General features: G+C 34.7%; 1 protein-coding gene across 1 annotated transcript in view; it reads left to right on the forward strand.

Moving 5' to 3' along the window:
- Dhc62B (Dynein heavy chain at 62B) overlaps nucleotides 1-24098 on the forward strand; it is a 123007-nt gene that overhangs the window by 12380 nt on the left and 86529 nt on the right. Inside the window, exons 4-8 of the mRNA XM_074185272.1 lie at nucleotides 2205-2519; nucleotides 13486-13601; nucleotides 13867-14007; nucleotides 18908-19305; nucleotides 19400-19801. Coding sequence (XP_074041373.1) covers nucleotides 2205-2519; nucleotides 13486-13601; nucleotides 13867-14007; nucleotides 18908-19305; nucleotides 19400-19801 — 1372 coding nt within the window. The remainder of the gene's footprint in view (nucleotides 1-2204; nucleotides 2520-13485; nucleotides 13602-13866; nucleotides 14008-18907; nucleotides 19306-19399; nucleotides 19802-24098) is intronic.

The following is a 24098-nucleotide window of genomic DNA, read 5'->3' on the forward strand; positions in this document are numbered from 1 at the left end:
TTTTATTCATACTGAAAATCTGTACCCAAAATCCAATTTTTAATCGAATCAGACAATAATTACAAATCTCTTTCGCCATCTTGGACCTGCCATTTAATTGTTTTTTTTCCAACAAAATTTCCATAAGGCATTGTCATCGCAATGATGAACACCTACCAAAGTTCAAGTGGAGTACGAAACAGTTTTTCTCTCAATAGGGCGCCAAAATGAAAAGTTAGGTAGAGAATACTTGCATGTCTGAATTCCTTATGAAATTATCTTTTCAATGCCGTGTCACACTCAGTACTTTTCGTATTCAAATTGTATGATTGACCAAGGGGTGGGGATTGAAAATCGACGTGTTTTTGTATTATTTTCACAACACATGTGTTTTGAAGAATTTGGTTTTGGTGCCGGATCGAATCGAACCATACTTACAAATTTCGCCCGCCATTCCGACCCTGAAAATCAACACTTACTAATTTTGATTCGAATCAGACCATAATTATTAATTTCGTCCGCCATCTTGGAGCCACCATATTGTTTTTTTGCATTGACAAACATATCATAATTTTCGACTCTGAAAACCACCACTTATCAATTCTGAATCAAATCGGACCATAATTGCCAATCTTGTCTCGTGGTCTTTTCGAACTGATCTACCACGGATAATTGAAACTTTATTCTCTCTCAAATTTGTCTTCCCCATAAAGCTGCTTTCATCTTACACAATTATACCCCTCGTATTTTCCTATAAAGTAGGTTAATCATAACTTTTCTCTTCTTGCAACCGATACTCAACAAATTCGATGTAATATTGGGAAGCGTCTGTGTCAAGTGAAAGAAAGTCCTCATTTTTTTGAATGCACCGTACTGTTTTGTTCGTTGAGGGTCTCATCTATCATTATTACTTTTTCAAAATGAACAAGACATATTTTCAAAATGAGCCCTCTAAGCTTCAGTTCCTTTACATTTTCGAGTGCTGAAAGTGCATTGAATTAACCAAAAGGCATAATTTCGATCTGATTTAATTCATTATTTGCGGTAACACACTTCGCCTAGTATATTTGCGGAGAATGACTACCAATAAGTATTCATTCTTCAAATCGAACATTCAAAATCACTGCCTCAGCCTAAGACGTTCATGAATATCTCTGATATGAAAAGAGGAAGAACTGTTGATTCATCTTTTCGTTGTTTGTCTAAGGGGCTTGGTATTTCAGTTTCGAGCTCTTTGATTGGTGTTTTCTTCCTTTTACTCTTATAATAATGATTTTTTCTTCACATTTGGGTTAGTTGAACGGATGAATGGTTTCAACAAAGCTGAATCTAAGACATCGGGTTCAATGATTTGTACTGAAATGGTTTTCTAATTATTCGGAGAGATTTTGAAGTCTTTCATCACTACCACTTGAACCCTACGTCATTGCTAGGTAGAAACAGTGATCAAAATGTTTTCATTTACGAATATCAACAGTGTTTCTGGTGTCGACTACAAAATCCTAAGCAGAAATAATGGACTAGAATGATTTGTTCCTCAATTATAGCTCCTAAACCATCAGAATCTGGTTCGCAAAACATCAAAATCCAATTTACGATTTCCAAATCTTTACCTCATCTCGGCTTTTCCACGACACATGATAATATATTTTGGGGCTTCTACCAAAACTGGCGCTTCCGATTGAGTTTTCAAATTAATTCTTCTGGAATATTCGACCCTGAACTTGTGGCTCTGGTAAAACTGATGAAATAGTATCCATCAGTGGTCTTACAAGAATCTATACATGAAAAGGAATTACGGTGATCTTATCTGGGCCAGTTTCTTTTCTCTCATTCTATCTTTTCAGTTGACTTTTTCAATTCACATTTAGTGAATCGTCTTCATCCTCTACCTGTTTGGTGAATTGGATAAGCAAGTTTTGCTATCATTTTAATTCGGACCCGCTTTAAATGAAAAACATTATGATTCAACAAAAGTATAAAAATGAAGTGATGAGGAGAAAAAAAATTGATTAAAGACAGTTATTACTAATATTCCAATTTTAAATACATATTCGTTTTTGGGAAAGCTTTTACAATACGAAATTGAATCTAATCACAACATCACGGAAGTTATTGACTTCAGGAGAAGACTTCCCTATAGTGGCATTTTACTGAATCTGATTATAATTATATATTTTGAATATTTGAGATGGTTTTTAAATGTCATCATGGAACATTTTTAGGGCAAGAGAATATGTAAATCAAATCAAACCTTACATGGTAGAGCTCAGAGAACTCCGAAGAGCTGTAACGTGGATAAACCAAGAACAACGCTGTCTCGGTTTCAATGTTACGCCTTTCAAGAACGTGGAAGATGTTGAAAATTACTTGTACCCTTTCTTCCATTTGTTGAAAGTTTGCTTGAATATACAGAGACACAGAGACGTTTGGCTGGACGGCCAGTTTGAGTTTTTGAATTTCGATGAGACCGAAGGAATAGTTGAGGAATATATGAAGGATTTGCTGAAGATACAGAAGACATATCGAATTAAATTGAGGTTTGCACTTACATGAAACTGAATATTAGGTCTAGTAATCTTTTTTATGCTCTGGATTCTACAATAGTTGTTCTATACGTTACGAAATTCACATCTTTATTGAAATATTCATAATATTGTGTCACTATATTTTGGGTTGGAAGGTCGTTGATTTTTAGAATTTCTTCCTGACGTTTCGCGAGTGGCTAGCTTCTTAAGAGGTTCATACATCCTGAGTTATCTCCGATGATTGGATATTACGGCTGCGTACATCATAAATACATAAATACGAATGATAGTCACTGCTGAACTACAAAAAAGATATAGTGTTATGTTGAAGTTGACTGGATAAAAGAAATTTTCTAACTTATTGTAACTGACTGAGTCACACACGACGTATTTATAGAAAAAATACTGCTTAGTAAGCATATAGGTATTCAATAGGACATCCTCCTAACATGAGTACCGAATATCGAGTAAGCTTGATATTAGTGGTAGAGATTTTCCACGTGCATACAACAACCCTACTTTACGGAAAAAAGTTGGTTTATGGTCTTCTAACTCGTTATTCTCGTTGGGTTAGGTTAGGTCCAAAGTGAGTGGGTCTATTCAACCCTCCACCGCAACCCGCAAGGGTTTATTGTGGGTCACACCTATTCTCACTAGGCCAAATAAACCCAGCTTTTTAATGAAGCCGATTAGTTTGTATGGTGAGTGGTCTTTCAGGTTAGATGGTAAGAGTACGGCTCTGCCGAACTCCAAAGACCTGATTCGGTCCCCAGCGGGGCAGGCACAAAGTATATGCTCTGTTAATGAGGTGGTTGGATAGTCAAGTTGCAAGATTCTCACCTTGATACCTACGACAACCTTCCCATATGAGAGTTTTTGCACGTCAGCTATTCCTGACGATGCCTTAGATTCAGCCATACAGGGCTTCTTTTGCCTCTGGTTTTGGGGAAACCTCACTTGAGCGCAAACGTTTACTAACCTGCTCATGGGGGGTTAGTTCCCCCACCTGAAACAGATTCTGCGTACGCCGCAGCTCTCGCTCCTGAACTAAATTTACAAGAAGGTCAGTTGGAGTCGTAAACTCGACATCCATCTCCTCTGTAGATTCGGTCCTGGATTAAATTTACAGGGAGGTCCGTTTGAGTCATAAACTCGACATCCATCTCCTCTGTAGATTCGCTACTGAACTAAATTTACAGGGAGGTCAGTTGGAGTCGTAAACTCGACATCCATCTCCTCTGTAGATTCGGTCCTGGATTAAATTTTACAGAAATATCAGTTGGAGTCGTAAACTGGACATCCATCTCCTCTGTAGACTCGCTCCCGTTCTACGTTTACAGGGAGGTCAGTTGGGGTTGTAAGCTTGACATCCATCTCCTCTATAGACTCAGCGTCAGAAAGAATTTTTAAGTTTACTCTGTCCATAAAAGTCCTAGGGAAAGAAGGTCAATCACGGCGGAGTCCCGCATTACAGTGACAAGGCGATGCTACGACGAGAGGGCGCATGGTATCTCGAAGGTTCCGTAGAGACAGCTGATAGGCTCAGTGTCATTTATCCTCTCGGCACGGATACACACACCTTAGGATTAAACCATCGTTGGGATTTCATTCAGTTAGGGAATAACAGAACCACAAGTGATTCTGTCATTCCCGTAACCAGCGGGGCTACGTGGAAGCAGGCATCCGGTTGTTCAACCCCCACATCCCAAGCCAATGCACTCGCCGAAAACAGCATGCACAGTGGTTCAGGCAGTGAAAGATGAACAAAGATAGCCAACCCGCCCGTTATTCTCGTACTCTGTAATCTATCCTCGAAGGCTAGGTAATCTCTTTGGAAATATGCTGACTGAATGCTTCATAGGCCTGAAGTTTCAAATGTCAACGTTGCCTTCTGCATTCACAAGAAATGTGTTTGTTTATTTTTGGCTGGTTGGTTAAATCATCTATTGTTTTGGAATAAGTGTCAATTTTTCTCAAAACAAAAAACTGAAACACCACAAGACATATAATTCAATATAGTGTACAAATTGAACTGTGGACGCTGTCACAAATGAAGTATTTGTCAAACCGGACGGTATCTTGAAACACGAATTTCAGAACACACGAGAGACTAAGAAAGTTATTTTATAGAAACCCCGCAACCCTCGTTGAACATGGAAAAGAATATGGACACATTTTTTTATTTTGATCATCCAAATATTCTGGATGTTCAATCATATTTATCATAAAGACTTTTGATTGAAATGATTGATTAAAAAACAGACACCACCTTATCAGAATTACAGATGAAGCCATTCGATTGTTTCACGTTGTTTTGTGTTGGTGTCTCGAAAATTTGGTTGTTGCAATTTTTTTTATTTTTTATTATGTATGTAATATGTCTGATGCTTTTTGAAATTGTGAATTGTTAACACGACGAAACTACTTCTCGGTAAGTGATTTAATTAATCATTCATCTTTTTCAAACGATAATAATGATAATAATCGTATGAGTTTTGCGGGAGGTATGTTTTTGAAAATTCATTTTTACAGAGCCTTGAAGAAGAATTCAATTGAATTGGAAATGTTGGCAAGAAAACAAAATATTGATTCTGTTATCACATCATCCTTTCTTCAGAAAAATTATTAGATCACTAGTTAACTGATTATCAAAGGCTTCTCTATATTGCGATGTATTTTTGTTAAATAGCAGTATACGCCTACAGTATTCTTAATCGTTTTTATTTCGTAAGAGGCTACTCTTCCGACCAGTAGGAGTAACCCGAAAATAAATGAATTCTTAATGTACAGTTTCATTCCATAAAAGTTTGCTTTAGTTCTTTGATTAGTTTGCAAATTGAAAAGCTGAGTTTTGAAACAGCTTTTGATTATGAATTTGCGATTTATCTTTTATTTGCGATTCTTTCACGTATACTTTGTCGCCTATTTTATAATCCTGTGGTTCACTGGAAATGTTCCGGCCAATGTGAATGTTTGCTTTCGCGTGCGACTTTATGATAATGAGAGATTCTGTTATTAGGATATCTTACATATTTTGCAATTACATGTTCTCGGCTATATTATATTGGAGGTCTACTCGGTGTATGCCGAAAACGAATTAATGTGGTGAAAAAACCGTGAAAATTGTTTACAGAATCATATAACATATTAGGTACATTGTTGAACCGTCAAGAGGGTGGTCGTCTGTTAGATTCGTTTCATTTCTATTAGGGTGGCGTTAAAACTTTTCAATGATCCGTTTGATTGAGGGAGGTTTATACTGAATTATGATAGTTTTACGTCAACTACCTAAAGTACATAGGTCTCTTAATTATCGATTTCTCGTCATAATTGCAATGAATTTGTAATATGGTACCGTAGTGTTGGAAAAACAAAAGTTATGTATCTCTATTTCTTACGGTCTTATCTGAAATTGTGTAAATTTTGTGAGTTCGTCACGAGTACTTGGAGTGCAATTTTCCGTTGGGATTTCAATCCCAACTTTCAGTTTCACTTTCAGTATAATACGTTTATAAATGGTCTAGGTCGTCTTGAATTCTATAAAGGTTGAGAAGCAAATGTTCGATTACCGATTCCGCGTCATAGGTGTGACGAACTATATTGTGAGAAATATTTTGTCAAGCCGTCGCCGGTTATGGAAAGCCAAGACGCTGAATCATCAACGCAAACCGATATCAAATGGTTTTTGTTATTTTTTTGGCATGGTCCAATGTGCATATAATATACCTATGATATGGAATCTGAGAAATATACGTCTTGCAGTACCTAATAGAATAGTTATTTATGATATGAGTGTTAAAAGTAAGGTTTTATGTTGTGAGTGAAAAAGTTTGCGAAATGAGCGTAGCGAGTTGAGGAATTTCACAAAATTTTATATAAAGTTTTTTGTACAACTGTCCTGTTTTCATAATAAAATAGATAAATTCAATATTTGACATCACTTTGACATCTTTATTTTCATGTTATCGCATTTGCTGTGAAATGGCCATATCAGGTGACGCCGACTCACCTGGTTACCAACAAACAGCATTTTTTACAGCTCACGCGTTTTATTCAAAGTCACATTTAAAGTTCTTGCTGCTGTTTAATTTCTTGCATAATGGAGAAGAATAGTGAGGAATTGTGTGTTCCTGGCGATATTGAAAAGGCTGCAAAAAGAGCTTCAATCGAATTGTTACCAAAAAAATCGGTTCAGCAGTACGACATCGCGTATTCTAATTTTCTTAGCTGGTATAGATTTAAAAACGTCGAAGGAAATTTCAGCGAAACCGTCCTCTTACCCTATCTAGAAGAGAAATCAAAAATATAGAACTCGTCAACTTTGTGGAGCAAGTTTTCAATGATAAAGTCGAGTGCACTCGTTAAAAATGGTGTTAATACAAGCAAATATTTCAAGGTAATAGCATTCTCAAAGCAGAAAAATGAAAGTTATAGGCCCAAAAAATCAAAAACTCTTTCGTTTGAATAAGTACAGAGGTTTCTAAATGAGGCACCAGATGAAAAATATTTGATGATCAAGGTTTCTACTATTATCGGAATATATGGAGCCTGCCAATGTGAAGAACTGTGTCATTTATTAATAGAAGACATTGAATTAATGGATAAATCATTGATTGTTCAAATTCCAAATATGAAAACAAAAATAGGTCGTGGTTTTTGCATTGTTGGAATAAACATTAATTATTTTAATAAATACGTTGCATTACGAGCTTCTGTTATCAATTATCAACATTTTTTTTCTGAAATACTCAAATTATGAATGCAGTACCAACTCAGTTGGTATAAACACCTTTGAAAAAATGCCCTCTACCATTGCTGAGTTTCTGAACCTCCCGGAAGCAAAGGAATACACAGGTCACTGTTTCAGAAGGTCTTCTGCTTCTTTGCTAGCAGAATCAGGAGCAAATATAACGGATATTAACAAGCACAGAGGATGGAAGTTTACAACAATAGCTGAGGGTTACATCGATCAATCTATTTCTTATAAAAAGGCTATTTCTGAAAGAATAATCCCAACAGCTCGCTCCAGCGTTACAGCTTCGTCCTCTTCACTTCAAGAACTGAATTTTAGTCCAGTCATTATAGTAAGTTCACCTCGGAATTCGAGATACCCAGCTGTAAGTCTGTAAATACTTGTATATTGACACCCTAAAAGTTGTCTCAAAACCTACATATGGTAGGGTGTAAGCAACTATCAAATTTCAAGGTCAAAGGTCACAAAAATCGGGTTTTTGCGCTTTTTTTGGAAATATCTCATTTCCTATGGGTTTTTTGCTATTTGTATTTATTATCAATATTGTAGAATACAAAATTCTCTACAAATTTTGTTTAAAAAAAATTTTTATACGGTGAACCGTTTTCGAGATAGAGGGCGGAGAGCACGCGGTCACAGCATCACTTCAGGTCAACCGGTGCCTCCAGTCGAAAACGCGCCATATATAGTTGATGAACTATCGATTAATCAATGATTATAAATATTTGTCAATTTTTATTAAGTATTATATTGTATTTTATCATTTTTTTCCTAACTTATCCACTTTTTATTCAGTATTAATTTATTTAACAACACTTACCTGCCCATGTAATTGCAGAATTGTTAATGAAAATATAGGAATTATATTTAAATTTTAACCTAATTAATATTTATAACTTCTTACATGATGAAAAAAAAAACAAATAAATTATGAGTTAATCTTTTTATTAAAAAATATCATTGAATACATTTATTTTTATTGAAAGTAAAAGAAATGGAATAAAGGGTACAAAAACTACAATTTATAATTTTAATCATCTTTTTCCTTTTCATCGTCGTGTTCTGGCTGCTGGTAAATTTCAAACTGGTCTTCATTATCGTCTTTAACGACATTTGTCTCAAGTTCTTCCATGATTTCGGGGTCAAAGGTTCCATCTTCGGTAATGTCGCTCTGATATGGTAGAGCATTGAGACAAGCTTGCCCATTACATTGGCCACAAGCTAAAGAGCATTGCAAGCCCGCTTTCCTGCATCCGCATCGCGAACCACAACCACTCTTGCTGTTACAGAAAATTGTATTTAGCAAATCTTCTGGAGCAGGTAGTAAAATTGTCATGATAGGCTCCAGAAAATCGTTTCGCATTGCCCAACCCCATACCTGGGGTTCCAAATCATGTCCTATCCAAGTTTGAACTTGATAATATACAAGGTTGAAATGTTGATGAGCAGCTGCACTTGTTGGTGGAATATTTGAAAGCTGCACAGGTTTATTAAGTTTTGTAGACTTGACGTAATGCATATAACGAAGATGATCGAGACTTTTCACAGATTTCGGAGCATTATAGACTGCCAATAAAGTTTGAGTTCCACTCTCTAAAAATCTCTGGGCCGAACAATTTTCTTCCTCAAATGCTGCAGCTAGTTCATTCAAATTTGTCAGTTTCTCAAAAACTTTTAAAAATGATTTTTTTCCCTTTTTAAAAAGCGCAGAAGTTGTGTCACAGCCACTTAATGCGCGCAGAAATAAAATATGTTTTTTAGAATGAGGATAATTATCAAAACTTATAGTCGAGTATATCTCCGTTTTTACATTACCTTTCCCAACTTTTTTAAAGAAAATATCTTGTTCGTAAGACAGTGTACGCCCAATTAAAATGACAAATAAATCAATATCTCGTCCTATTATAACTACAGTTTTTTTAGACTTTGATTCTTCAATTGCAGTTTCAACAATAAGAACATCCGCATCATCTCTGGCTTGCTTAGTAGTAATATTTGCAGCTTGTAATTTTTCAATTAACATATTAATGAACTTATCTTTGTTATTTCGATTTGATAAGAATTTTTCTTGAGTAACTGGTACAACCATTGTTTCATCGAAACAAACTTCATACGTTTTTGAAAGTGCAGCAGGTCTTCTCTGCTGCTCCATAGTAGTGGAAGATTTTTAAAACTTACAGATTTTAAAGAGGCACTAAATTATTTTCTATTTAAAATGTCATTAGCGTAAATGGGAATGTAATTATATTATGATTTAAGTTTTTCTCTTGATTATTTTTTAATTTTAGTAAACGGTTATCAGTATTATTGAATAGATATAGATTTAATGCATTAAGAAAATGATAAAATATAATATAATAGTTAATAAAAATTGACAAATATTTATAATAATTGATTTATCGATAGTTCAACAACTATATATGGCGCGTGTTTGACCGGAGGCACCGGTTGACCTGAAGTGATGCTGTGGCCGCGCGCTCTCCGCCCTCTATCTCGAAAACGGTTCACCGTATAAAAATTTTTTTTAAACAAAATTTGTAGAGAATTTTGTATTCTACGATATTGATAATGAATACAAATAGCGAAAAACCCATAGGAAATGAGATATTTCCAAAAAATCGCCAAAAACCGATTTTTGTGATCTTTGACCTTGAAATTTAATAGTTGCTTACAACCTACCATATGTAGGTTTTGAGACAACTTTTAGGGTGTCAATATACAAGTATTTACAGACTCACAGCTGTGTATCTCGAATTCCGAGATTCTTACCTAATTTAAGCTTAAATGACTGGATTATGTTAATGCCTATGAAATTGTCAACTCAGCTAGTTCAAAATAATAAGTGCAGTTGTTCCAATTGTACTTTGTATATTAATGTTCATAATAGTATATTATGCAACGATCATGTAATGATGGTTATTAAGACACGAGCATTAACCGGGATACGAAACGAGCCGAAGGCGAGTTTTGTATGGTATATGCGAGTGTATTAATAACCATTACATGAGAGTTGCATACGCTATTTTTTCTAAACCCGATAAATAATGAAAAACTATAAATATTATATTTGTATTGAACACATTTACAGTAATTAACTCATATTTAAAAAAAAAAACACAAACTTAATGGTATTATCATGGATATATGAAAACTATAAAGATTTTAATTATATTTATATTGAATACAACAACTGTAATTAATCTGATCTTTTAAAAATATTGGAGTCGATGGTATTCCTTCTATATCGCTGTTTTCAGACATTTTGATAATATATGTAGGTAATATGAAAACTGATTTTGACAAATAAAGTAATTAGTTACTTAGGTTAGAATCTAGGACAAACAAAGGAACAGGATTTTTTATTGAAAAATTATGGGTTTCTATTGGTTGATAATCTGTATCGTTATGAAAAATCTGTATCATAATGGATATCATTATGAAACGGATTATGGTCATATAAGTGTATTGTTAGAGTACGGGTGTGGAAAAATAATAATACTGATGTAAATTATGTATATAATATATTCATAACAGAATTTAATTGTATCTATATCTATTTCTCATAATAAAACTTCCTTGAAAATTGAATAATTATGTTTTGTTAATTGCTATTTGGTCGAAAAAAATCGTGTTGAAACTTTTAACAGTAGTGTTGAAAATACTTTTAACACTAGTGTTGAAAATATTTCAACACGCTACTTTGTAAACATCATCTTTAAATACTCTTGACAACCAATAAAAATGTAATTTTTAATGACAGTTGTACAAAAAATATATCAAGAGAGGTAACATTGAGGACTATGCATCCCAGTTATCTAGAATATCATTATGTGAACTTAAGGGATTTTTACTGTTCTATGATTCAAAATATCAAAATTTTAACTAGAAGATGATTGCAGAGACTTGAAATATCCTCAGGTACGACGGTGGTCTGAAAAGTGTCTGGCCTAACATAGATACAAGACATTTTTTCAGTTTTTCTTATTTTTCAACATTCTATACGCTTCTCTAAGCAATTCTCCCATCTCTGTAACCCGTCCAAATAGTACTCAGCTTTTTCTCTGCAAAATAATTGTTCACGAAGGTGATTGCCTCTTCATTCGATAAGAATCTTTGTCCTCCTAGTGCAACTTTTAGATGAGGGAACAAGAAGAAGTCGCTTAAGGCTAGATCTAGTGAGTGAAACAGATGGTCAAGCAGTTCAAACCGTAATTCTTGGATTTTCGCCATGGCAACCGCTCAGGTGTGAGACGGCGTTGTCTTTGTGAAACAGGATTTTTTTTTCTGCGTATATGTCAAGTAATGATGCGTAGTATGCTCCTGTAATGGTTTTTCCTTTTTGAAGATAATCGATTAAAATAACTCCATGACTATCCCAATAAACAGCCGTCATCACTTTCCAAGCTGAAAAAACATTTTTTGCTTTTTTGGAGCCGGTTGCCCGTTTGCGGTCCGCTGTTTTGACTGTTTTCTTGTTTCGGGCGTGTATAGTGTATCCAGGTTTTATTTACAGTAATTAATCGGCATCAAAACTCGCATAAATTGCGTCTAAACTGCGCCAACAGAGCGTTGGAAATATTCATTAGAGCACGTTTTTTGTCTAATGTGAGCAAACGCGGCACCCAACGCGCGGATACCTTTCTCATGTCTGAATGTTGATTCAATACACGTTGTTTTGACATGTTCATAACTTCTGCTTTCTCTCTTACTCTAACTCGGCGGTCGTCTAGGACCATTTGGTGAACTTTGGTGATGTTTTCGTCGGTAATTGCAGTTATGCAGTTTTTGGACATCCCGAATGTCCATCGTCTCTCAAGCTCTCACAGCCACATTTGAATTCAGCTGTCCAAAGTTTCACTGTGGTGAATGATGGTGCAGAGGCCTCATATACCCTTCTCCCAGAGGAGTTGATCCTCTGGGATAAGGATATATGAAGAACAGATAGTTATTGGTTCACATATGGATCAAAAACACCTACCGGTTCTGGCGCAGGTGTTTTCAGTCGCAGACCCAGGACAGAGGTATCAACCTGTCTAGGAACCTATGCGATTGTATTTCAAGCGGAAATTTACGCTATTGAATTGTGTGCAGAAAGATTGGAAGAATCCAACTTCATACACAAGTCAATAAAAATATTCTTGGACAGTCAAGCGGCATTGGAAGCTCTTGGCTCCTACCGAGCAACGTCTAAATTGGTAGCAAATTGCCAAAAATGATTCTCCTTGATAGGAAGACTTAACAGATTGCCTCTGGTCTGGATTCCTAGCCATACTGCACTGCCAAACAAATATTAAACACTGGATGACAAGAAGTTTTATGGAGTTCTGGTAGAATCTTCCAGGATTGCCTCACTCCAAGGCGTTTATTCACCCTTCGAAGCTTGATACCAAACAGTTGTTGGACTACAGAAGGGATGAACTACGATGTCTAATAAGCCTTCTTACAGGTCACTGTGAAATGAATCATCATATGCAGATACTCGGACTGTCGGAAGATTGTGTGCTTCGCCTCTGTTTGGAAAATCATCAGGCTTTTAGAGTTCGGCAGAGCCGTACTCTAACCATCTTACCTGAGAGACCATTCACCATACAAACTAATTGGCTTCTTTAAGAAGCTGGTTTTATTTGGTCGAGTGTGAATAGGTGTGAGCCACATTAAACCCTTCCGGGTTGCGGTGGAGGGAATATACCCACTCACTTTGGACCTAACCTAACTTAACCTAACCCAACCTAACCCCATATACAGAATCCAACTCATCTTTGATTAGCGTAGGCGTATTGCCTTTCAAAACCAAATACTTAATGACAGCTCGATACTCAGTTTGGTCCATTTTCATAAAAACACCCACATCAACTCACTCAAACGACTGTTCCATAACAACTGCACGTCTAAAATGACTGAAATATTGGTGAGCAACTGTCAACAGATGAACGACAAAATTCACTAACTTCTGTTTACGAGTGCTGCTATCTTCTTGTTGAAGTCAGAAACTTTTCAGACCACCCTCGTATGAACTGAAATCTACCTATATAGAAAATGCTGTGATCCAGAACCCTTGTTATTCAGTGAATTGTGACCAGCGACTTCTCATCAGAAGTAACCATTCCAAAATTTCATTAAATGATGAATGCAGTTCAACTTGCTGAAAATACTTTCCTTTTCTTGTTGAAATTTGATATGAAAATGCAGTGATCATTGAACGAACTGTTTTTTTTTATTTTCAAGACAAGCTCAAGCGGAAAATAGTCCACTTCGCTTTTTTGGAACTGTCGATGATCCTGATTTATTCAGTTGGCCATCTCCTCTGAAACTGACTGCTCTTGCTATTCAAACACTTAAAGGTAGGCGGCACCCAGCTAATAAATTTCAATTCCTCATTTAGTAGTATTGATGGTGTTCATAAATATTATAGTTTTTCAAAACCTATCGAATAGTTTTTCAAAATTCATCGACAACGTGAAATGGATAAAAAGTTCAATATGATTGGTGCACCCAATGTAATGTAATAAGTTGACTAGGTTTTTTAATGACATTTCAGTCTGAATATTGATGAAATTGGGTTAATCATACTGTAAAATTTCATTCACAATCGCAATGTTTTTCAAGATTTCAGGCCGGCTATGACAATCATGAGAATAATGTGTAATGATGCACTTATGAAGAGACATTGGAAAGACATGTCAGCGATTGCTGGATTTGATTTGACTCCCAATGCTGGCTCTTCTTTGAAGAAACTCACTCAGATGGGTGAGTAATTCTTTGTTACTGACTGAAAATATAACATATTTGAAAGATTCGCTCATCACTTTCCATTTCGTTTTTAAGTTTTCTTGTAAATTTTGCGATGATGATGTGTATTATCTATATCTTTTTTCTGAGATTGCGTTGGTAGATGTAGAATGATTAATACATTTTATTGGGCACTTATTGATATCAGGTAATTTTTGTTTTTCTGTATTGATGAAAAGATAGCTCAAAAAAATGTGTCCATTAGTTTTCAAAATACAATTTCTATATTTGGTTCTCAACTATTCTTTCATAGAAATGAATAAAGAAAGTTCTGAATTTTATTGCAGAATGATTAAAAAATTTATTCTGTTGCTTTTGAAAGCTAAATGATTTCTTTAATAGCAGAGAAACAAAAAAATTCGAAACATTCAGCTTTTCTATTTGGTAGCATTTGGTTGAACAATAAAATATGCCTATAGACTGGCTTGGAAAAATGAGGGAAATGTACTAGTTCCAGATCGTGCGAAGAGGTGAAGATAAAGTAGAAATATTATGCAAATTCGTTTCACGAAAAACTGACTCGGCAGGAGATAAATAATACTATATTATTCGAAGAGCATATAATGATGGCTATTATTTACGAGGTGAAGTTGTTGAAGTTTTTTTGTTACATTACATACATATTTTTAGAAACACTATTATTTTATTTCAACAAATAGTTCATACAATACATTATTGTTCATCTATACACAGTACATAGCTATCTCATAAAGATTAACACACTAATAATAATAATAATAATAATAATAATAAATGGTCTTTATTTCACGTGGCGGAGTTTAGTAAAGCGCTATTCTTCCACTCAACCACGTTTGAAAAAAAAAGAAACATTGAAAAAAATTAATGGCAATTTCAGGACAATAGTTAGGTTAGGCTAAGTCCAAAGTGAGTGGGTCTATTCGACCCTCCACCGCAACCCGCAAGGGTTTATTGTAGCTCACCTATTTACACTCGACCAAAAAAACCCATATTCTTAACGAAGCCGATTGTTTATATGGTGAGTGGTCTTTCAGGTCAGAAGATAAGAGTACGGCCAAACTCTGAAAACTTGATTCGGTCCCCAGCGAGGCAGTCACAAAGTGTGTGCTCTGCTCTTTCATTATTTCCCAAACAGAGGCGATACACACTGTCTTTCGAAAGTCCTAGTCTCTGCATATGATGATTCAAATGACAGTGACCTGCAAGAAGGCCTGTTAGACATCGTAGTTCATCGCTACTGTAGTCTAACAACTGTTAGGGTGAATAAACGCCTTGGAGGGAGACAATCCTGGAACATTCTGCCAGAAGTCCATAAATATTCTTGCCATCCAGGTGTTCCATCATTGGCAAAGCCTGAAGTGATTCCAGTAACAGGTTCTGGTCCCTCCTTTGCAAGGGAGTCAGCGGCCTCATTGCCTTTCAGGCCAGTATGGCCTATAATAGAACAGAGACAATTTATTAAGTCATTCTGTCGAGTAGAGTCGTTTTTGGCAATTTGCTACCAATTTAGTCTTCAACGCCGCTTGACTGTACGAAAATATATTTATTGACTTGTGTATGAGGATGTTGTATTCTTCCAATCTCTCCGCACACAATTCAATAGCGTAAATTTCCGCTTGAAATCAGTCTCATAGGTTCCTAGGCAGGCAGAACAGAAAAGTGTATTCGATCCATCTGTAGGACAATAGTAAAATGAAATACAAATGTTTATGTTTGGATCACTGTTGACTGAGCAATTTAGTTTCAAGTTTACTTTTGAATAGCGGTAGTGATGAATTTTTCAAAGATTCACTGAATGAATTATACATTGTTACAGCATGATACGTGAAGGATCGTTCATAGATAGTGATGTTATGATTTGGAATGTAAAAATTATCATTGAATTATTCTTGAATGTACCTGATGTGTGGAAAGGAGTTTCTATAAATTGGTGAACCTAGCCGTTACTACGTTTTGAGAGATCATCATGAAAAATGAAAAATAAAACTTTCTATGTTTTTTTACCACTAGTATTTGTAATTAACGTTACTAAAGTTTCGTCCTATAAGGAAATTTTCAAACAATTTCAAAAAGTTTTATTCATCATTTTTCACAAAAATCTATGTATTTAGCTTAACAATCTCGCAAGATGATATTAATATTACAAGATATTAATTTATAGTTATTAATGATTGTAATATTTGAACAATTGGTTTTGGTGACTTGTCGAAAAATTTGAATTATATGTACATTGATTCGTTTGGTTTACTTTTGGTTGAAATGAAGATGATATTTTGTTGGCCGTATTGGTTTTATTTTTGACGTAAAAACCGATTGTTTGTAGCAAAATAATATAATATTATAGCTAATTCATGGAAGCATCTGATATCAGTGATTAATTACTGATTGATGGGTATTAGTAAACAGACGTATAATTTGTTATACAATAGTGGATAAATGTTATTATTGAATGGCTGAAATCCTACTCATGTATAACACAAAGTCGCTTCCCGCTGTCTGTCCCTGTGTATGCTTAGATCTCTAAAGCAACGGATTTTTTTGTGATGAACGTGAATGACGATGATGAGCAAATTTTAACAAAGTATAAAACATATTGTCTGAAGCTTATATATGGTTCGGTAGCTACAAATTCTTTGAGTTGAAAGCTATCCTTAATGAATTTTGAAACAATGATTTTCAGGAAAAATATTCAATTTGACATATTCATATATTATCTAACTTTCCTTATCGCACCCCCAGAGCATGTCACCATTTTTTTAAATGGGTGAATTATTCTGCATTATCAGATTTTAACAGAGTAGAATACATTATGGTCTGAAGCTCATAGTTTTGAAGCTAAAAATTATTTGAGTTGAAAACGGGCCACCCTGAATGAACTTCTGTATAATCTCTTACCTCGGTTTCATTGGTGGTTTTGTGAAGTATACTTCAAGAACGTCTTATTTTGCTTAGGTAAGTTTGATATTCTCTTCATTTTGTATTTGTCTCATTCTACAATAACGATTTCCTACCAGGTGAAGTTAAATTGGTGTTTCTGTTTTTGTGAATTCTTGAGAAGCAATGGTTCATACGCTTCGAGAACGGATTAATAATAATAATAATATTTATTTCTTTGGTTGAAAAGTACAGTTGACAGAAATCAATGCACAATAAACAAAGAAAATATCAATCATAAAAGTAAAAGTTAATGTAAAAACATATAAATGTAACCATATTATAAAAGTCAGTCCAAATAATGTGTAACCATATTATAAGTCAGTCAAAATAAAATAAACAACACAATAACACAAACAGTGATAAACATCCATAAGTAATAAAAGAAACATATACATATAAAAATATAAATGTAACTAGTTATAGACTATGAAAAGCCAATAAAATATAATCAACACACAATTTCTCAAGTATTGCTAGTGCGCACTTCAACCAAATGTGCTGAAGCTCAAGATCTCAGGTTAGTTGATTGGTGAATTATTGAATGGTGTAACAAGTCCTTTGAAGTAGCATTTTTTTCAGCTGACTTTTGAACACATTAATATTTGGGGAATTCTTAAGAGCTTTTGGAAGCATATTGTATAATTTACACCCACTGTACTCTACGCCTTTCTTATACAAAGAAGTTCTATGAGCGTTTGGGACGATTGAAATAGTGAGTTTGTACTACCTCAAAAACTGAATGTTCGGGCAGGAATTTTAGGTGACCACATCACAGAACCTTTTTTATGGATGATAATTTGACTAGTGATGAATATTTGGATATGTTGGAGAATCGAATGATACCGTGCATCAATAGGGCAATTGAGGAGGATACAAATTTATTCGAAAACGAAATAGTTTTTTAGCAGGATAGTGCACCTCCTCAATATGCAGCTCTATTGCGACAATTTTTAGATGATCATTTACCTGGTCGCTGGATTAGCAGACGAGGTCCTACAGAATGGCCACCAAGGTCTCCGGATCTCACTCCTGTAGATTTTTTCCATGGGGTCATTTGAAGTCTGAAGTGTATGAGATCAACAACATAGAATATTTGAGAGAGAATACCATGAGGCATTCCAGAGAAATTACTCCCGAGATTCTCAACCATGTGAGGGCGGCAATGAAAGCTCGTATGTACCATTTTATGGAAGTTGTTGGAAACGTTTTTAAACATTTACTATTGAAAATTTTTTTCTTCTCATTGTCCAGTCATCAGATTTTAATTCAAGAATTAATAAAAAATCTCTTTTTCTGATTTATTGCTACCATATAGTAACTCTAGAATGACTTTTTTTCAAAATGTGACCTTCTGTATAATTGTTGAACTGCTTTTTATTATTCCTGCAAATCATTGTTTCAAAAGTTATTCAGGGTGGCTCGTTTTCAAATCAGATAATTTGTAGCTCCCGAACCATTAGCTTCAGACCATATGTCTAATATTTGTTGAAATCTGCTCATCATGGAAATAATGTGAAATAATATACCATAAAAAAAATTGGTAACATGCTCCGGGGGTGCGATAGGGGAAGCAACATCAAATGTGAATATGTCAAAATGTGTCCGCCTGTATACTATTATTGACGTGTTTTTTTATTTTTCCTGAAAAAAATTGTACCAAAAGTTATTCAGGATGGCTCGTTTTAAATGGAATGCACTGTATGTGTGGAACCCCACATAATAGAAATTAAAACGATTTCGTAAACAATATTTCTGTTATCTACTGTTGGAGTGTTTTATCTACACGCCAGAGATGGCTGCATGAAAATATTGGCATGTAAATCGTATTAGTGTGACTCCACCAGTGTGGTGTCGCCAAAAAAAGTCAAGTTACTATTTATATTTTTTCTCCTAACACTTTCCTCCTTAGTATTTTTCTGTCTTATTGCATGATTTTCCATAGGCCTTGAGGCAGATCTTGACAAATATGATGTCATAAGTTCAGGAGCAACGAAAGAGAGAGAATTATTAAGAAACCTCACTAAAATGCAAGGCGAGTGGACCGACATCCTTTTCAAAACTGGCCTTTTCAAAGAGACCGGCATAACTATTTTAACCGCTCTGGATGATATTCAAGTCGTTCTTGACGATCATATTCTGAAAGCTCTCACGATGAGGGGTTCGATTTTCGTAAAGCCCTACGAAACGGAAGTACGTGGATTTTACAATAAATTAGTCAGGATAAACAAAACTCTGGAGGAATGGGGAAAAGTTCAAAGCCAGTGGTTGTATCTGTTACCAATATTTTCATCAAAAGATATTGTTGCTCAGATGCCTGAAGAGGGAAACCTTTTCAAAGAGGTGAGACATTCATATGACAGATTCCAGCAATGGTGTTTGATGTTTTTGATTTTTATTTCGTGAAAATAACCATTTTGAAAATTTTTTCTCTTAGGTGAACGATACCTACAAAAGATACATTGATGTGGTTGTCAGAGATCCGAGAGTTTTCGAAATCGCTGGAGCATCAGGCGTTCTGGAAACGATGGAACATTGCGTTGAATTATTGGAAAAAATCAACGATGGCGTTACCAGTTATTTAGAGAAGAAAAGATTATTCTTTCCACGATTTTTCTTTTTATCCAACGACGAGATGTTAGAGATACTATCTGAAACGAAAGATCCACTCAGAGTTCAGCCGCACTTGAAGAAGTGCTTTGAAGCTATCAATTTACTGAATTTCAATGAGAAGTTAGAGATTTTGGCCATGTTCAGTCAGGAAGGGGAAAAGGTTAATTTCAGGAGTATGGTTAATACCAAAGAGGCTGGAGGAAGTGTAGAAAAATGGTTGATTCAGGTTGGTTAATATTTTTGAATAAGGTAGTGAACATGAATCAGTTAAATCAGATAATGATTGATAATAATTGATAATGATAATTGATAACTCATTCACCATATGTTTCCAGTTTAGCATTATTTGTCAAATAACGGATTATTTCCGTCAAAAAAACTTTCATCACAGGGATTATGAAGAATTTTGCTGAATTAGAAATTTATCATTTTGCTAGGCCAATACGAAATATAACTTTGACAATTTTCTGAGTGAAAGGACGGTACGAAACAAGTTACTACAGGAAGGGGTGCACCGTAAAGGGCGGTATGAATGTCTGACTTATATGCTGTCATAAAGGCTCAGTGAGTTGTGCCTCGTTTTGTCTAGTTCACATGTACAATTTTTTCAAAATTTTTTATAAAGTCTCCGAAAATTATGATCAAGGTCTCATTCAAATTCATATTGTCACGAAGACAGTTTGAGGATAAGTTTGAAAAAGGGCTGAAAAAAATTACAAAAGTTATAAACAAATTCCTAACAAAAATTGAGATTTGTTTTTTTGAATATTTCGAAAAATATTCAAACTTTTCGAATTTTAAAAAAGGATCCAAATAGATCATCAAAGTTCCGACTCCCGGAGCTGTACCTGTAATTATGCATTTGTTAATTGATAATTTTTTTAAAATGAAAGTGAACATAAAAACCCTAATAATTAACAAACAAACCCTAGATTTTTTTCACTTCATGAAGATTTTCTCAATAGGCTAATGAATAGATCGCCGTTGCAAAAATTACAAAATTCATATTTTCCACTGTTTCATTTGAATTTTAATTGAAAATTGAAGGAAGTGAATAACAATTTGTTTTTCCTTAATCTTTATTGTTTCGATGTCTAACGGTTAAAAGCTATTCAAAAATATTTTTTTATCATTTTTAACTGTTTAAAAAATTGATATAAACGAATACATTGTTTATGAGTAAATCTAAATTTTTTTTCGTAATATATTTATTGATGAAAAGTATCATTTTCATAGAAAAAACGGTACCTTGAAAAATTAATTTCTTGCTAAAATGCGTTCATTTATCATCAATCGTTTTTTTGCGACCAAATATTGAAATTAACGAACTTCATTTTTTTATAAACAATGATCAATAATTAAATGAATAATAGAGCTAGAACTCAAATAAAAAGCTGAAATTGTTAATGAATCGATAATAAACAATAATGAAAAAGCGTCTGTATGATTACTTCGAGAGCAACAACGTTTTTTCTCAGGGTCAATACGGGTTTCGCAAAATCGTTCTACTTCTCTAGCTGTCTTTGATATAGTTGGATCTATTGTTGAAGGATTCGAGAAAGGTGTGCACACTGCCATAATGCTTTTTGACTTGTCTAAGGCTTTTGATTGTGTATCACACAGTATATTTCTTGAAAATTGTATTATTATGGAGTTAGAAGTATATCTCTGTCACTCATAGAACCATACTTTTCAAATAGGTATTAGGCGGTTTCGTGTAATGGTGTTACATCAAATTTTGAACCTGTTGATCACGGTGTTCCACAAGGTTCAATAATTGGGCTCCTGCTCTTTGTTATTTATGTTAATGACATATGCTATTACATGTTTCCCTATAAGTCCATTCTCTATGCAGATGATAAAACTTCGATATATAGCGATCAATCATCATCATTCCACAAGTAATGGAAGAAATTGAAAATCAAGCCAACACTTGGTTTCTAGCAAATAAATTGAAGTTGAATAGTGACAAAACTCAAAACCTTGAGTTCCCTTGAGTATAGAAAATAATCATGAAATGATTCAGATTCATTTGAGTAAATATATGAATTGAAAGATATTCCAACCTCACTTCAATATTTTAACACAAGAACACTCAGTATTCAGAATTCCATCTTTTGATATTTCAAGTTCATAGACATCGAAATTGATCCGATCACAGGATATGGAATATAAAACAATCTCCAAATATGCAAACTTGGCACAGATTGCATGCTGTGCATTTTACCTCAGTACAGTGACCGGATCAAAGTCGCAATGTCAGCGTATAATTCTTTATAAATATTGAGGGAGGTCAAGATCAGGGATCAGAGTTAACAGTTAACAGTCAACAGACAGTATTCATTTACGTATCGATTGGGTCATCAGAAATGCAGCACATCTCCTTTTCTTCAATCCTGCTGGGTGGCAGTGTAATGTAAGTTTTTTGATTATTTTTTATGTATTTTTTTTATTAACATTGAGTGTGAGTTTATTTAAAGTATTTTTCCGTTTCTTTCACAATAAATATTTTATTAAGTTTTAAATGAGAAACAGCAAATAAAAATCCTCTCGTAAATAGCCAAGCGAGAACTGAGTTGCGACAGTAGGTTCAGCTAACAATGTCTCGGAATACTACGATCATTTTAGGACAGTTCATGTCAGCTATGTATACTCGAGATGAAACATACTCACCGGTATCGATTGTACTGTGGTAGTTTGTAAATACCCCTATTATCATAGATGAATATTCATTTGCTTATATATGTACGTAGGCAACTCCTGCGTTGTTTGATATTTTTACATTTTTACAATTTACTTCGTTGTTTTATATGTTTATTTAAGAAAGCCTATACACTTGACTGGCATGACAACATGAAATTGTAACATAGTTAATAAACTATTCAATTCAATTCTATTCTATACAGTAGCATCTTCAGGCATCACAATATACAATATGTGAAGCTCGAAAATGCTATTGTATGGAAAAACGCGCGTCGCGGTTTTGAAATACTATTCAGTGGAAATTTCACATTGAAGTGTGTTTTTCGAACACACACACAATGGATTTTCATCAATTATCGGCCAGTTCTATCATATATGTCATTACTGTTTTCAATAAATTACCTCAAATCATTATTCGTTTTGTAGGCCACGTCCAAGTTTTATTTTTTCAAAAACGAGAGAGGTTATTGGTGGGTTCACCAGAGTAGATATGTTAATGTCCTATGACGCTTATTGTTGTTTCTTGAAGTGGAATAGACTTGGTGAATGGCTTGTTTCCGTCTTTTTTGGAAACAAGCGAGTCGATAACCATTGTAGATAGCAATTTGTTTTATAAAACTCAAGTTTTCTCTAAAAATCGATTTCCGACAGAGAACTATTCAATAGTCGGTGAAATCCACTATCGGATGGTTCGTTATTGATTTTAGTGAAAGAAAACCTATCAAATGTTTCCCATTATTACAGCACTTCATTTTACATTTTACCAAGAAGACTACATTCGAAATCACAAGGATCGGAATGTATATGCTTCATTGACCAATTTCCTTTTAATGAAAATCTGGACGAAGATATGTGTCCATAACTTCCAGAAATTCAATATTTCCTTTGATAAGTCAGGTAGTCGAAAAACAATATAGGATAAGGTATCACCAACAAGATAGATTTCCTCCATTTCACATAGACCAGTGAATGGATCAGTGAATGTGAATCTTCCGTGAACTGAATTGATATATCAGATGAATAATCATCTCATAAATCTTGACTTGATAAAATATCGGGCATCGCCTATACTGACAAAAATAACAAAAGTTGAGAAACGTTATGCCCACTATACACCTTAACAACTATTCAAGCTCCACATTTTACATTTGGATCGAAAAGGAAATATAGGAATGTAGGCTTTCACGGCTGGCATCGATGTTCTGGTCGGTTTCCTGGTTTTGCCGTGGTCCTCTTTCGTTACAATATCTAAACATATCAACTGCAACTGTGGCAGTCATCTTCAGTGGCTTGGTTAAAGTACTCTTTTTGACGTTTCAGTTGATACGTCAACTGCCATTTTGCATAGAAAAATCACAAATTTCCAAATTGTTCATTCCAATTCAAAATTACTGTATGAATCTTGTTGAAGTTTACCCATGTTTTACCCATATCGACTTCATTGACTAATATCGTCTTGGTTTGATGGTCAAGAAGAACTACATCAGGTTCATTAGTTTATTTGAGCTCGAAGGTTGGTAATCAATAGTTCCAATAAATTCGGAATCCTTCATTCCCCACAAGAGGATCCAATATCCTCTTGAGGGTAGATCAATGCCGATGCCTCGTTCAGTGTCGAAAACCGGAAAAAATCCATCCGCCTGTTTGGAGACACGAACATCACTTGCAAACTTGATAGTCTGAATTCATCAGCCGCTCAGGCAGCTGTCCCAGAGAGAAATGCTGAAATTCCTGCTCTCTCATGGTTACAGATCATGCCGAAAATGGGATCCGAACTCCTCAAGACTTTACAAAGTTCACGGCCTCTTTGGTCGTGGGTA

Source organism: Leptinotarsa decemlineata, unplaced genomic scaffold (genome assembly GCF_025532065.1).
Source record: "Leptinotarsa decemlineata unplaced genomic scaffold, Ldec_3_MD MMD2_tig00026369_RagTag_RagTag, whole genome shotgun sequence".
NCBI classification, from domain to species: Eukaryota; Metazoa; Arthropoda; class Insecta; order Coleoptera; family Chrysomelidae; genus Leptinotarsa; species Leptinotarsa decemlineata.